This window comes from Octopus sinensis, linkage group LG15, assembly GCF_006345805.1.
Source record: "Octopus sinensis linkage group LG15, ASM634580v1, whole genome shotgun sequence".
In the NCBI taxonomy this organism is placed as follows: Eukaryota; Metazoa; Mollusca; class Cephalopoda; order Octopoda; family Octopodidae; genus Octopus; species Octopus sinensis.
The window spans coordinates 31,630,094-31,644,997 of record NC_043011.1 but is presented as its reverse complement, the minus strand read 5'-3'; the positions used below and the strand labels follow the sequence as shown (position 1 = coordinate 31,644,997).

The 14,904-nt window shown below is 31.5% G+C and overlaps 1 protein-coding gene across 7 annotated transcripts in view; it reads right to left on the bottom strand.

Moving 5' to 3' along the window:
• The window catches only part of LOC115219652 (transcription factor 12), a 171,008-nt gene that overhangs the window by 121,835 nt on the left and 34,269 nt on the right, over window positions 1-14,904 (bottom strand). For 6 of the 7 annotated variants that reach the window (XM_036509591.1, XM_036509592.1, XM_029789826.2 and 3 more), the window contains exon 4: window positions 2,109-2,144. The exons of the other annotated variant lie outside the window; for it this stretch is intronic. In XM_036509591.1, the coding sequence (XP_036365484.1) occupies window positions 2,109-2,144 (36 nt within the window). The remainder of the gene's footprint in view (window positions 1-2,108; window positions 2,145-14,904) is intronic. 7 annotated transcript variants of the gene reach the window in all.

Sequence of the window (14,904 nt, the reverse complement as noted above, 5' to 3'; positions counted from 1 at the left end):
TTCTAAGTAACATTATCTTGCACGCATGTTTAGAGGCTGGTCTTTCTTTTTAAGAAGTGAATTTTAATACCAGAATATATCAAGAATTGTGTGACATTATTCCAGAGCAAGATATAAAAATAAAGAATAAGAGCAACTTGATCAAACTTTCTGTTCCCAACTCATTTTCAAATTACTTATTGATCTTGACAGATAAATAGAACAAAAAGGAAATAGTTTTCTATAGGAAACTAAAAAACTCAGTAGTGTGACAGCACTAGATTAATTTGCTTTATATATATAATTATAGTTTTGATTTTCAGAAGGAAAAAATACATACAAATACAAAAAAATCTGATAAGTACAATACATTTGTAATAAGTAAAATAAAATGCCAGAAATTGTGTTCGGAAAAAAAGGTACAATTTGTACTTGCATGTAGACAAAAAACATACATGCAGTTTGTGAAACCAATGACCAAGCCATTTCATTTTTTTTGCAGTAATTTTCAAATATAGAAAAAGACAGATTTATTTTTGAGAAAATTTAATTGAAAATATAGTAAATCTGAATTCCATTTGAAATTAAGATTTACAATATTTTATGGATTTTATCAGTTTCAATTCACGTGTGTGTGTGTGTGTTTTTTTCCTTGTTTGCATGGGTGTCATGCATGGTTTGGTTGAACTGTTTTAATAGAATGCTAACCACTAAACATTACAGCAAAGTAAAGTAGATATCCAGCACCTTAATATCAGAACATCAAAGTTGTGTGTGTGATTAGAAAAAAAAAAAGATTTATATATCTAATACTGAAATATAAATCTCATCACTTAAAGCTCCTTCTTACCCCTAGCCATACATACTTTCCTTCTAGCTGCAAAACCTAATTCTTTAATATCTTCATATTTCATTGCTTTATTTTATTCCTAGGATAATCATGTCATGAAATGTCACTTATACATCAGTATTTCAAGACTTTCACATTCCAGTCTGACAAAGGAGAGACTAGTAAATACTTGCTGTTAAAACAATGTATTTATTTGAATTTAGTAAATATGGAACTACAATTTGAAGCAAATTCAAAGTATGATATAGTATGGAAAAGATCCTAAAATTAGTTGAGGATGATCAGCCTAAAGTGAATGTTATTGAATCTCCAAAACAACAGTAACAAAAAGAGTTTATGAAAGTCATGATAGCCATAGTGGTAGTAATAATAGTAATAGTCAACCTGTAGAATAGCAGCATTCAATAAAGAGAGACCATAACACAAACCAAGTAACAAATGATATTTCATAACTTATACATAAGGAGTTTAAATGTTAATTGAAATAAGAAGTGAAAAAAATATCTAAACGATTTAAAATTCACAAATTAAAAAACATAACATTTCTGACTCAGAGTTTATCAATATGCACTGCTTTCCAACTTGTATATTTATACACAAACACACACAGATATTTAAGACACTAAGAATGTGATGATCATGAACAAAGCTACAACTAGTCAAAACATACATTTGGCTGTTATGCAGTTGGGGTCACACTTACAAGAATTATTTTCCATAATGAAATTTAGAGTCTAAACAACTTATTTCAAGGAGTATTTATTTCCAAATTTCTCACATATTGTAATAAAGTGCCTTTACCTCAGATCATAATACTGTCTCTAGCAAGAATTTGATTTATGTTTAAAATTGCAACCCCCAAAGTCAATCACATTTAAAGGGAAAATATCTTTGTAGTCAAAATGACTGAAATACTTTCTGACTAAACTAAATAAGATTACATTTATTTTACTATATAAAACACCCAGTTGGAACAATGGTAATATGAAATGAGATCAAATGTAATATTTGATACATTTGCGTTCAATTCAATTGAACTGCATGTGGCATTTCATCTACCTTCCTTGAGACTTTTAAGTCAAGAAATTTAAGACATTCTTTGGCAGAATAAAGTTTTGGCAACCAGTTCAGAGACCAGGAGGAAATAAATAAATGATGAGTAAAATGCAATTCAAACCTCAGAATCTATTTAAAAGACTATAAAAACAACAGAACACAATCAATTTTAAAAGCATTGATGTTTTTAGTGGATTGGAAAGAAAATTTTCTGGAAATTTACCTGTGAAATATGACTGCCTGGTCTGCTGAGTGGAAGCTATGCCATGAAAAGAAATTGTAGAGAATGTCTTTCAAGATTCTGAATAATACTGAAGCAAATAACATATATTCCATTTTTCTTTATTGTGCCAATATTTTTTCAAAAAGCTTAATTATGATAATTAATAACAGCTTTCCATTTTTAATTGCATAATTTACTAAACTTCAAAAAGTTCCATTGCCATTCATGAAAGATCATTTTAGGATGGAAATGGCAAATAAATATTGATCTCAGTATACAACTATGCCCAAACCCAATATAATTTTCTATTTATGTGTATCATTAATTAACATAAAACTATATATTATTTTGTATAACACATGTTCCCTAGGTATGAATGAAAATATGGTAGGTTCCCATTACAAACTATTCTGAATAATTTAAATAACTGAATTTATTAAAAAAGCTACTCAAGAACTCCCCTGAAAATAGTTTAGGTATCCCTAATATCACTGAAAGGCAAGGGCATCAAATATTTTTTAAAAGTTTATTTTTAAACCTGCTCCCTTTATTATAGAGTTTAATATTTTTGAGAGAGATATTTGTTTTATATCAACAACATCTGACACTTGGCTGCCTTTGGCAGAGTTTATTCTAATGCAAGCATTCAAGCTAGGTCTCAAGTACAAGGATATTTTCCTTCTACCAGTCACAGAGCCCCTAAAAAGAGCCATGAGCATTGCACTTCGTCCTTTAACTAAGCTATTGAAAAAATATTATTTTGAGATAAACATGTCACAAAAGTTAATCCTATAAAACCCCTTTTATTATATTCTCCACATTGGCTAAAAAAAAAAAGCCTATCCAACAAACCTGTCATCAGACAGTCAAGGAAAACAATCTACATACAATATCTCACTAAATGCTTGATATGTTTTCAAATAATCTAACAAATTAATATAGAAATATTTATTTAATGCCACATGAACAATCACTTTAGCACATGCAATTTATATTCCGAACTCAATTTTCAAAGCCTCATTTAACAGAGATCTTGATTTATTCACTCAAGTCTATTGACTTTTTTTTTTCATCATCTTCACTGAGTCAGGTGAAATATGAACTTGCATATCTTCACCATCCCTACAACTTACCTAACAGACTAGGACTTAGAAATCATTAACAAAGACTTCCAGCTTCTTTCACAAAGAGTTTTCTTCCCTAACTCATCAAAATATGTCCAAAGCTTCACTGTGCTATCAACTTGTTGACCATCTATTATAAAAACAAAACAGAAAAAAAAAAAAAAAAAAAAAAACTAATCCATTCTCTTGGCAATTTCATTATTTGTAGTCTTTCTTGGTTCATTCATCTCATTCAGACCAGGCAGCTGTAGAGGCCAGAGCATTTAATCATTTATATATCCATACAACATAGTTAATCCTATAAGACATAACAGAGAAATGTGAAAGACAGTTTTCCAAACAGAAAGTATAGTTCAATTTCTAGACATGATTGAAGCTATGATATTTGGTAGTGATCAGATTAACAGAGTGCAGCATTGCCTAAAATGTCATCCATATACTCAGCTAAAACCAAGATATTTCCCTGGGTAAGTGTCTTCTACTATAGCTTCGGGCTGACCAAAGCCTCGTGAGTGGATTTGGTTGACAGAAACTGAAAGAATCCTGCTGTATATATGTGTGTGCTTTTGTGTCTGTTTGTCCCCCACCACTGCTTGACAATTGGTATTAGTGTGTTTATGTCCCCATAACTTAGCAGTTTGTTAAAAGAGACTGATAAGTATTAGTCATAAAAAAAAGAAACCATTGGGGTTGATCCATTTGACTAAAAATTCTTCAAGGTGGTTCCCCAACAAGGCCATAAAGACTGAAACAAGCAAATAGTTTTTTTTTAAAACTGTAAAAAGATATTTTTACCCTTTAAATGTTATGAAAACCCTTCCACACTAAATGTTAAAGCATTTGGAAGTTTATATTGGAATTCTTGAAATGAGGACCAATTCCCTCATTTTGGCTATTAGTTACATTTCAGTCATTGTACTCTAATAGCCTTCATGTGTCTATCATATTTAGAACTTTAAACTGAACCTTCAATTAAATGCTTAAGAGTAGAATGTTCTTGTTCCATTATCCATACCAAGGATATTCTTGTATTAGTTATTCTATATTTCCATTTCAATCATAGAGTATATTTAGATTGACTGACCCACACTACCAAACTCACGTTCACTAGGTAAAAATGCAACACTTAATCAAAGTTCATATCCACTATCCTATAATCCCATAGGGTAATTTACTGATGGAAATTAGAGAGGCTTTTAAATCTAACCTTTTTTAATGATTGTAAACTGAACTATATTTTTCCTTGAAGAAAAATAAATAAATAAATAAAACAGCACATGACAATCTCCCAAGTAGAAATAGCACAGAGATGAACAGGATATTTCAATGGAATTATTGAGAGAAAAAGTTAGGTTTAAAAGCTCCAAATTTCCATTATTTGACAGGGACAAACAAATTTCCGTGATTTGATAGGGACAACAAAGTGAATAGAAGAGTTAAAATATTTTAGTTTACCTAGTAGACATAAAAGTTCAGTTCCTCAGTCAGTCAATCTCTATTCATTCTGATTCAAGAAGAACAGGTAAATGGAATCACAAGTAGAGTAACTAATATGAGAATGTTCTTGGAATGGACAATGGAATAACAACAATTCTACCCCTGTTGATTTAACAAAGAATTCTGCTTAAAATTCCAAGAATGTTACTAACTAAAAGTATCATTTGAAGAAGGCTGGAGGTACAACAGCCAAAACATTGCAACTAAAACAACCAAGATGAAGAACACTATCCAACTATATCAATGTGTAATAATCACTTGAGAGGTAAATATGATCAAATAAAGGAAAGGTAAAGAATGGTGTTTTTCAAAATGAAAACTGAAACTATAACAGTAGTTATGGAAGGGTTATTTTTCAGTAAATTTACTATTTAGTTTTTCTCTGATGGATGGAATCAGAAATGAGTCTTTTTTTCTTTTACAAAAGGAAGGAGAGGATTTATCTATTTGATTATTATTTTCTATAGTGTGTGCATCCATGGATATATATATATGGTGTGCAATAGTATTACTGGTTCAGATTTATAGTAAATCAATCACTGGTTCACTGCTTTTCTTACAGCAAAAGTGACATGGGATCGTCTGCGCAACTCAAAGAGGAACAAATGTGATGCAGAGTATTAAAAAGTACCAGTTTTCCCATGTTTAAACCATTTGCCAACATGCATTCACGCATACACATGTTGTGTGTCCCACATGAAGACAGGTACACTGTATCTCTATGCATCATAGCAGGTAACTAAAACAGTTAGCAATAGGACATCCAGCCACAAAACAAGTCTCAAAATATCCTTTCTAGCTAATGGTAACTTAGAGCTGATGGTGAAGCTGGCACTAGGACAATTTGCTGTTGGTCAATTCATCATCAGAACAATTTGTTGTCAGTATCCAAGTCACTGTGTCACCATTGTTATTTTGGTTTATAGTTTGCAATATTTGCTTTGGTTTCAGTTTAAATTGCAGTTATGGAAAAGACATTTGTTTCAAAACTCAGTGAAATGTGCAGGTGTCAAACCATTGCTCTAAGTGGTTCTTGAACTGTTTGGGTCTGGTTTAGTAAAATGCAAAGTAAATAAATAGAGGATGAGTCCAGAGGTATAGAAGAGATAACAATTATAACCCATTATTTATTTATTATGATGATGAACCCATTTATAAAAAGTCATTTGATTTTGTTAAAAAAAACTACATTGATCACAACAGATCCAAGTAAGTGTCAAATAGCAAAAATTTATCCTGAGAGAAGAAAGTAGCCAAAAGAAGAAATACTGAGATATGAACGAGAGCATTAGAAATGTGATATACATTTACGATTCTGAACATAAAATCTCTTGAAAGCAATTGCTCACTACCTGAAATGTCTTGATATTTTTTTATTATTTTTTTTTAGTTTTGTTGTGTGTGTGTGTGAATGTTCCTTGATAAATTTTGGATAAATAAATTTTGGTTTTAATTATTTTACTTTATATGTTAATATAGAAGTTGCATTGTGTTTTTCTACAAGCATTTCTTGCATTGATATGTCCAGTGAAACAGAGGAGAAGGAAATAAAGAAAACGAAAAAGTAATTTATCTCAATACATTAAGTTTCGTTTTCTTTTCGACATACCATTCCAATTTTTGTTATTCCCCATATTTCAATACCATACTAAACTGAAAGAGAAATTTTGCATACTTTTACCAGTTCAATACATTTTTAAGTACTGTTTAATAGCCTCAGGGTATTCTAACTTGAAGGGTGATGACAAATTCACCTGGGAATGATCTGACCATATACATATATAAACACATATATATACATGTACACATATACCCATATTATATATATATATATATATATATATATATATATATATATATATATATATACATTATGTATAAATACAAGTGTGTGTGTGTACACACACCAATAGAGGCATTGCTACTCCAAAAGCCAGGCAAATCCTCTCTTTCTCTTGTCACTTATATCATGTTCACCACAAAACCCACACTAACCATAGTTAAACCTCATTCAGTTTAAGTTGATTCCACACTATACCATTATTCTTAATAGATAAGACAGTGAAGAATATAATGTGTGTGTGTGTTTGTGTAAGCTGATACTTATTTCATTATTTTTATGTGCATACATTTCCTAGATCGGCAAGATATGCACATTTTCCTAAGTATGTTGCCTGAAGCAATATCCAGGCTTGGTTTCTTGAAAGTTTAATGGGAATAAAACATAATGATTCATTGAAATATATTCATCTTGATGCTCATCGGTTAGGTGCTTGCATTTCCCACAACCAAATAATCTTGTCTGAATATAAAGGAATTTGCATAATTCAGATTTCTGCATTTCAAATTGCCATCGCTGACCATTGCTTTAAGTTTTTCAGTCATTCTTTATTTCAATTGATTGTTGATTAATAACTTGCGATAGATACTTCTCCAATGAATACTACACACCAAGCCTGTTTTTATATTTATCACATAACTTATATTTGTGAAGAGAGTTTGAAATAGTCATGCTGAAAAATAATTTCATCTGTTCTTTTCGTTGCGTTCTTTCTGGTTGATTTATTCAACTGATTAAAAGTATCCAAGTAAGAAAAGAAAAATATATTGATTTTGTAAATCACATTTTAAAACATTTTCAAATTATTGATTATTTGGTACATACGAAAAAAGATTCTTAAGAGGGAACATTCATATCAGGAACATGTAACTGTAAGCCAGATTTAGATAGAATTTCATCGGTATTTTTTTTAGCCTCCGCCTTTTAGTCAATTTATCTGTACCTAATTTATACTTGCATACATTTACACTATTTTTTTTTTATCCTTGATTAAAGATTTAAAAAATGGTTAGGTGTGGCTGCATGGTAAGAAGCTTGTTTCCCAACTAAATGATTCTGGGTTCATTCCCATTGCGTGGCACCTTGGGCAAGTGTCTTCTGCTATAGCCTCGGGCTTGTGAGTGGATTTGGCAGATGGAAACTGAAAGAAGCCCGCCGTATATATGTATGTATGTGTCTGTGTTTGTCCACCCCACTCTCGCTTGACAACTTATGTTGGTACATTTATGTCGCCATAACTTAGCGGTTCAGCAAAAGAGACCAATGGAATAAGTACTAGGCTCACAAAGAATAAGTCCTGAGGTTGATTTGTTCAACTAAAGGCTGTGCATCAGCATGGCCACAGTCAAAATGACTGAAACAAGTATAAGAATAAAAGAATAACTCTTTGCCCAACCAAAGCGTTTTCGTAAATTTGTCCTAGACAACCAACTTTGTTGTCTGACTTTTTAGTTAGGTCTTTTTTCATACGTTCTCAATAAAATAAAGGTTTCCTTTTGTAAGTCCCAAGTATTCTGGTAGTTGAATCATATATGATGTATGGATGCTAGGGAAATATGTCTTGTCTATAACATGTAACACAAAGGACAGGCAAAGATTTATGCAATTGTGTTTCCCATCAATTACATTAACTCAAAGCTCTTAATAACAAGCCCTGAGTAATTGAAAATACAAAATCTCTGTTCCGACTACTAACTAAACCTCCTGACTTTCCACAAGAAAGATTAAACTACAAACTGGATAGAAAATCTTCCAGGTGCAAGACGTCTTACACTAACAATTACAAAACATCATTGTTCCAAATCAGACATATATAGCATCTCGAGGTGGCTAAAGATGTTAGTTGTTCCTAAAAATTTCATTAACTACTTGTGTATTATGACCTGACTGAGCAGTTCAACAACAAAAGAAACCCATTTGTTCCATCAACTGTTATTTGAAATAGCTGATTAATTATCATCTCATCAATTAGTATTGTTTTGACTGTTAAACGCCCCTTTTCTTCTGTTCTTATTTACAACTAACTATTTTCTAATGTATTTATACATATCTTTAGTATACTTGATTAAGTTTAAGAAGTTTCATTACACTTGTAAAGTTTACTTGTATATATATGATTACATCAGGATTGGCATGATTATTGATGTGAGAGAGAGAGGGGATAGACAGACAGACAGAACCAGTCAGATGAGAGAAAAAAGCCTGCTAGGGAAGACTGGTGTCGACATCTATACATCAACCTCTGGCCACAAACACAGAATTTATGTGTATGAGTGTGCATTCAAAATGATATGTTGATACAAAACAGATACATTATGATCTCACACATGCATACACACACATAATATACATACATATATACATACACATACAAACATATATACACAAAAACATGTAGTTACATTCAGACAAACTTTCATATATACATATACAAACAAACATACATATATACATATTTCAAGGAGACAGTCTTTCTGTGCTAATGTTTATTTTGGCACTAAATCCACTGTTATTTCTTTTATAAAAATCAAGTAGTTATATGCTAGACAAGCGACACTAATGTAACCCATAATTTCTCTGTAGATGTTCTAAATATTTATATTAGAAATATTTACATCAAAGGTCTTTCAATCTACCCTGTTCCACACGAGTGCTAAAAATACTTAGGTACCAAAAAAGATATATTATTATATAAAAGTCATGTGAACTATGAGCCATCAGAGAACATCATATCAGACTTTAAAAAATATGTCTTTTGGAGCCTTCCCCTCACAAAACAATATTCCACAAAGCATGACATAAATCAGCGCAATACTGTGCCTGTCCAACAGTCCTATAACTACCTGAAAATACATGATGATTCAAACCATCTTCTTAAAGAAATTTGCTTTAAAATTTTTTCCCTCTCTCTTATCTATGGAAGAAAACCTTAATCCATTTCTCAATCATTTATTTACATTCTTTGCCATTTGTTGTTTAAAATTATCCGTGGTGCTGAGTTTTTTGGGTTTTTTTTTTACCAAAACTTTCAAAAATGGCCACTGATTATACTTTGAGCAACAACTTAGTCAATGAATTAACTGATTAATCCATGGCAGATAAAGCTTTGGAGGTGATAAACAAAGTGATATATTCTTCTTGATTTTGATCAATCTGATTTCTCATCAAGTGACCTGGCCAAAACACAACCTGAAGAATGGTTGGGCATTGAACCTTTTGCAAGGTTGCTGGTCCAAAAATAGCTGTTGGGTTATTTTTTTTTACTTCTAATTCATATGTGAAGGGTAAAAGGGAGTTCATTTTGATCCTACCTGACTTGAAATTCATGCACACCTGGATATGCTGTTTCATGGGTGGGGGTGGGGGGCATTTTTTGTTTGTGATGTTTGTATGTCCATATTTATTACTAATTGCATTAAAATTATTTCACTTGACACTTTTTTTATCTTTTTTTTTTATATGCATTTGTTTTTTAGTTAGCGTTGTGTGATTAAAGAACAACCACACATGCACAACATTGTTTTTAAGTACAAACGGCAACTTACAAAAAAGAACAAGAAAAATATCTTCTGCAATACGGCCAATCTTCACAATAAGATACTGTAAGTATATTGTTTGTTATTTTTATTCCAAATAAACACATGCACCATATACTCAATGTTCACTTCAGTTTTATTATTGTTCTTATCTTGGTGTCCTTTGTCTTAAATCTTTCGTCACACACCAGCTCAGCGACTCCCTGTCTCACATGTCACCTCCTGTCCTGTTTAATCCATCCTCATAAGCATAAGAGACTAAATACTAGGACCAAACCCATTTTTAGGTACTTTCTGCTTAATCAATACAGAACTGAGCTTTTGACTTCAAAAGCTTTCAACAGGATGTTAAAGAGTTAAGCAAAAATGTTAACACAACGCATTAATGTAGATTCATTTTATTTAAATATCCCATACATTTATAGTGACAACAGTAACTTTAAAAAGCTTGACAACAAAACGGCCATAGAATTTTTTTTTATGTATTCAATCTAACAATAAAAAAACTTAACAGTTATCCTCATTTCAATAAGCAATATTTACCTATCAGTTTAGCCATCTCAAAATAATGTTTACAAATGTATGACAATACACACACATATATATTACAGACAGAGACATGTGTATGTGCAAGTGTATACACACACACACACAACTGGTGGTTAAAGAACCCTGATAAGTCACATCTGTTACCAAGAGAGGTGTGACAATATAATGTGCATTAGAGCATACTAAAATGAAGCAATTCTTTTATGCTTAAAAGACCCACCTAGCTCCCACACAAACTTCTCTCTCTTTCTCCCCTCTGCACACATACGCATACACACACACATTTATATACTTGCTAATATAATGTATATACATATATAAACATAGACATAGATAGCTGGGTGGTTAAGAAGACACTGTTGGCTGGTATCTTCTACTATAGCTGCAGCTTGACTAATGCCTTGCAAGAAAAATTTGGTAGACAGAAAGTGCAGAAAGTGGAGAAAGCTTATTTGTTCCCCTGGTCCTTATACAAGCATGCTAATTGTAAACGAAAGTCACCATCATACAAGTAGCTTCACTTGCTTGCAACTCACCATGAAAGCATGTCAAGGCTATTGATATTCAAGAAACAAAGGAACATATAACTTACTTGAAAACAGGTGACAGTTGGTGACAAGAAAAGCAACTGGGTAAAGAAAAATTTGTCTCAATAAAGCTTCCCTTTACCCATAGGGACATAGAAAAGTGGACAGTAAAATCATGATGTGTGTGTGTGTGTGTGTGTGTGTGTGCCAGCATGTGTGTTCCAGGCACTTCTAGGAAATACAGGTACACCCATAAATTAAGAGACAGGGTCGTGGACCAGGAATATTTCATTCGCTTGCAAAATTTTCAAATTCATTGGAAGCTTCAGGGTGGCCATCACATAAGCTTCAGTTAAAAACAAGGTCCCCAATGATGTGTAATTTAGATCAGCCACAGCTATGCAACAGCAGAAGACAGCAACTCTTTTGGGAGGTACCAAAAGAGAGTAAGCATTTCAAGCCAGAATTCCACTCATATAAATGTGTCTTTTCAATCTAGAATGCTTTACTTTCCAAAACACCTAAGCCAGTATTTCTCAAAGTAGGTTTCATGAAAAATAAATTTTGGGTTCCAAGTGTCTTTTTACTTTATAAAACAAATGCTATTCGCTGTTTTCAAAATACTAAGTTATTGCATATATATCTAAATTCTCTTAGTTAATAGTTTATTAAAATGTTGGGATATCACATAATGAGTTTCGTACCAAAATAAATTTGTGAACTACTAATATGTGAATCAACAAATCCTAAGAGCAAACACTGACATTTACTAGACTGCATCCTGAGGAATATTGTTTTGCCATTAGCCAATTTAATGTAGGATGCTAAAAACTGGAAGCCTCCATAATCTCTGTTGATAAAAACCAAAAAATCTTGCATATCCGGAGGTGCTAATAACAACGTTCAGAATCTCGAAGACTATGATGGGTATACATCTAATATAATATAAGCTGAGGCTTATTCAACGTTTTAACTCTTTCTTAATAAAGACATATAATGTAGTTGCTAATATTTGAATGCATGGATTTTTTTTTTTTTTGACAATTTGGTTTCCACGTTATAGGAATAATTATTTTCAGTGATAAATTTATGACTTGACACTGATTTCTAGATATTTTCCAAAATCATCCTAAGAATTAAAGAATTTCAATAATAAAAGATAACATATTATGTTCAAAATAGTTTCAAATGAAGTGAAGCATTTTCATATTTACTTAACCTTATGTTCTTATTTAATATGCTTCAATCGAATATATATAATTTATGAAAAATCAAATATACCTCGACAAGAACAATTCTGGACCATTTATGGATACATTTTTAACTAGGTTTTCTGCTAATGCATACACACACAGTCACACATAATGGGGGTAGATAGAAGCATACATTACTGCAGAGAGTAGTATTGGTTTCAAATTTTGGCACAAAGCCAGTAAGTTTGCGGAAGTGGCTAAGTCAGTTACATCAACCCTAGAGTTACTACTTATTTTATTGACCAACTGGTCCTTATTTTATCAACCACGAAAGGATGAAAGACAAAGTCAACCTCAGCGGAATATGAACTCAGAATGTAAAGAGGGGCGAAATGCCATGAAGCATTTTGTCAGCTCGCAACCTTAATTGCAGAGAGTAAAATTAAAGCATCAATAAATTACAACGATAATTAATTCATGATGACTGATAAATTATAACAATGAAATAAGCTACGAAAACATTCATAAACTGGCGCACTAAATTAATTCAATAAATCAGTACTAGTAATATAGTGCATTTAATTTACATATCTTCAAAATATTTATGTAATTATTAGATTTATTATTTGGCCAATGTTAACGTATGCAAGAAGTGGTGATCAGGCTTAAAGATTTGTTTAAAATACCAGTTCCAACAGCTTCAGAACAAATTTTTTTTTAAATTTTGGCACAGATGGTAACATGCTGAACTTTAATTCATTTCGTTGATAAAGACTGAATTTAAATCCTGCCAAAAAGCCTCAACATCATCTTTTAAAGGCAGTGCCTCAACATGGCCACAGCCTCTGGCTAAAAGGAGTAAAAGTACTATATATTTGAATAACAAATATGTAGTAAATAGTAGGGGACATAATGATCAGAATAGATAAAATATCATATGAAAATATTCTACATAAAGGAAAACAACTTCCAATCTCAATATTGACAACATTATATCTATAAATACACACACACACACACATAATTTAATGTACACAGTATATAGTTATGAGTTACTAATAGTTTCATACATTGGAAATACTTTCTAGGCAGGTTTTAATAACATGCTTTGTATCTCCAAGTAATCTTCAGGCTCCAAGCACATCACCTATACAAGTTACAAATTAGGACAATAGAACATTGATTTGTAACTTGTAGAAGCCATGTGCTCAGAGGCTGAAGATTACTTTGAGGTATTAGGCATGTTATTAAAACTTACCTGGAAAATATTTCCAATGTATGAAACTATTAGTAGCTCATAGTTCACTGTGTACATTAAACAATATTCATCTCTCACCAGAGGGAGTACTTTCTTTGTTGGTGTTACCCTAGCAGAAAAGTAAACTCTGTGTGTGTGTGTGCGCGTGCACGCACATACATGTCATCATGATCATCATCATTTAACATCCCTTTTTCCATGCTTCATTATCTGACAGAAAATAAGCCCCCAAATTCTAGTCAAAATAGGTTTGATGAAAATATATTTATCATTATCATCATTGTTTGACATCTGCTTTCCATGCTAGCATGGGTACACACACACACGAAATGATTTTAGTGACAAGTGAAAGAATAAACTAAAAAAACATATGCCTTAAAACAAATTTAAAAAGCTAAACTTTTTCTACATGTATTTAACCAAGCCCTCTTTATTAATAAGTAGTTTTATCACAATCCAATGACAGAATTTGACAAAGTTACAAAAATTATTTTGTTATCATTAAGATACATGTACAGATTAGAATTTCCTAAAGTACAATCAGTTAAAACAGTAAAATATAACAAAAGAAAATTAAACACTAGTGATAAACATGTAGGATATGATAACCAAGACAGATATTTGACAAAATTGTATTTAGAACAAAGTGAGATTACAAAAAGTATTACTTTTTTTTTAAAGAATTAAGCAATCTAATAATATTAACTAACTGGCAGTGTGTCTCCATCACTCTCACTGTTTGTCCACCCCCAAAGGGAGATCATGCTGAGTTTGATCTCCTTTGGCTACTTTATGCCACCTAAAGTGTTACTTGCCTGATGGGAAATGTCATGAATATATTTATGAGAAATTTAATTGTATTTTAATTTAATAAATATTTTTATTTTTAAAATTAATATTCAACATTTTGTGTAAACATTATGAAATTTAAATAAATAAAATTATAGTTATTGTTCTTGTGTAACATTAGCACCTAATATTACTCAGTGGCAAAAGTATATTCTTAACAATACCAGTCATACAAAGTGACACTTGTGGTTATACTTGGTATCAAATAAGTGGACATATAAGAAGTATATCTGGTTTGTAATGATTTCAAATCAAATATATGTGATAAACCTGAAATAAACTAGCTCAATTTAACTTTTAACAACATCCTGTTGAAAATTTTCTAAGTCCTGTAATAACTGAACAGAAAATATCCCAAAATAGTTTTGTTTATCTAATGTTTATAGTGTATTTACTTCATCATCATCGTTTAATATCCACTTT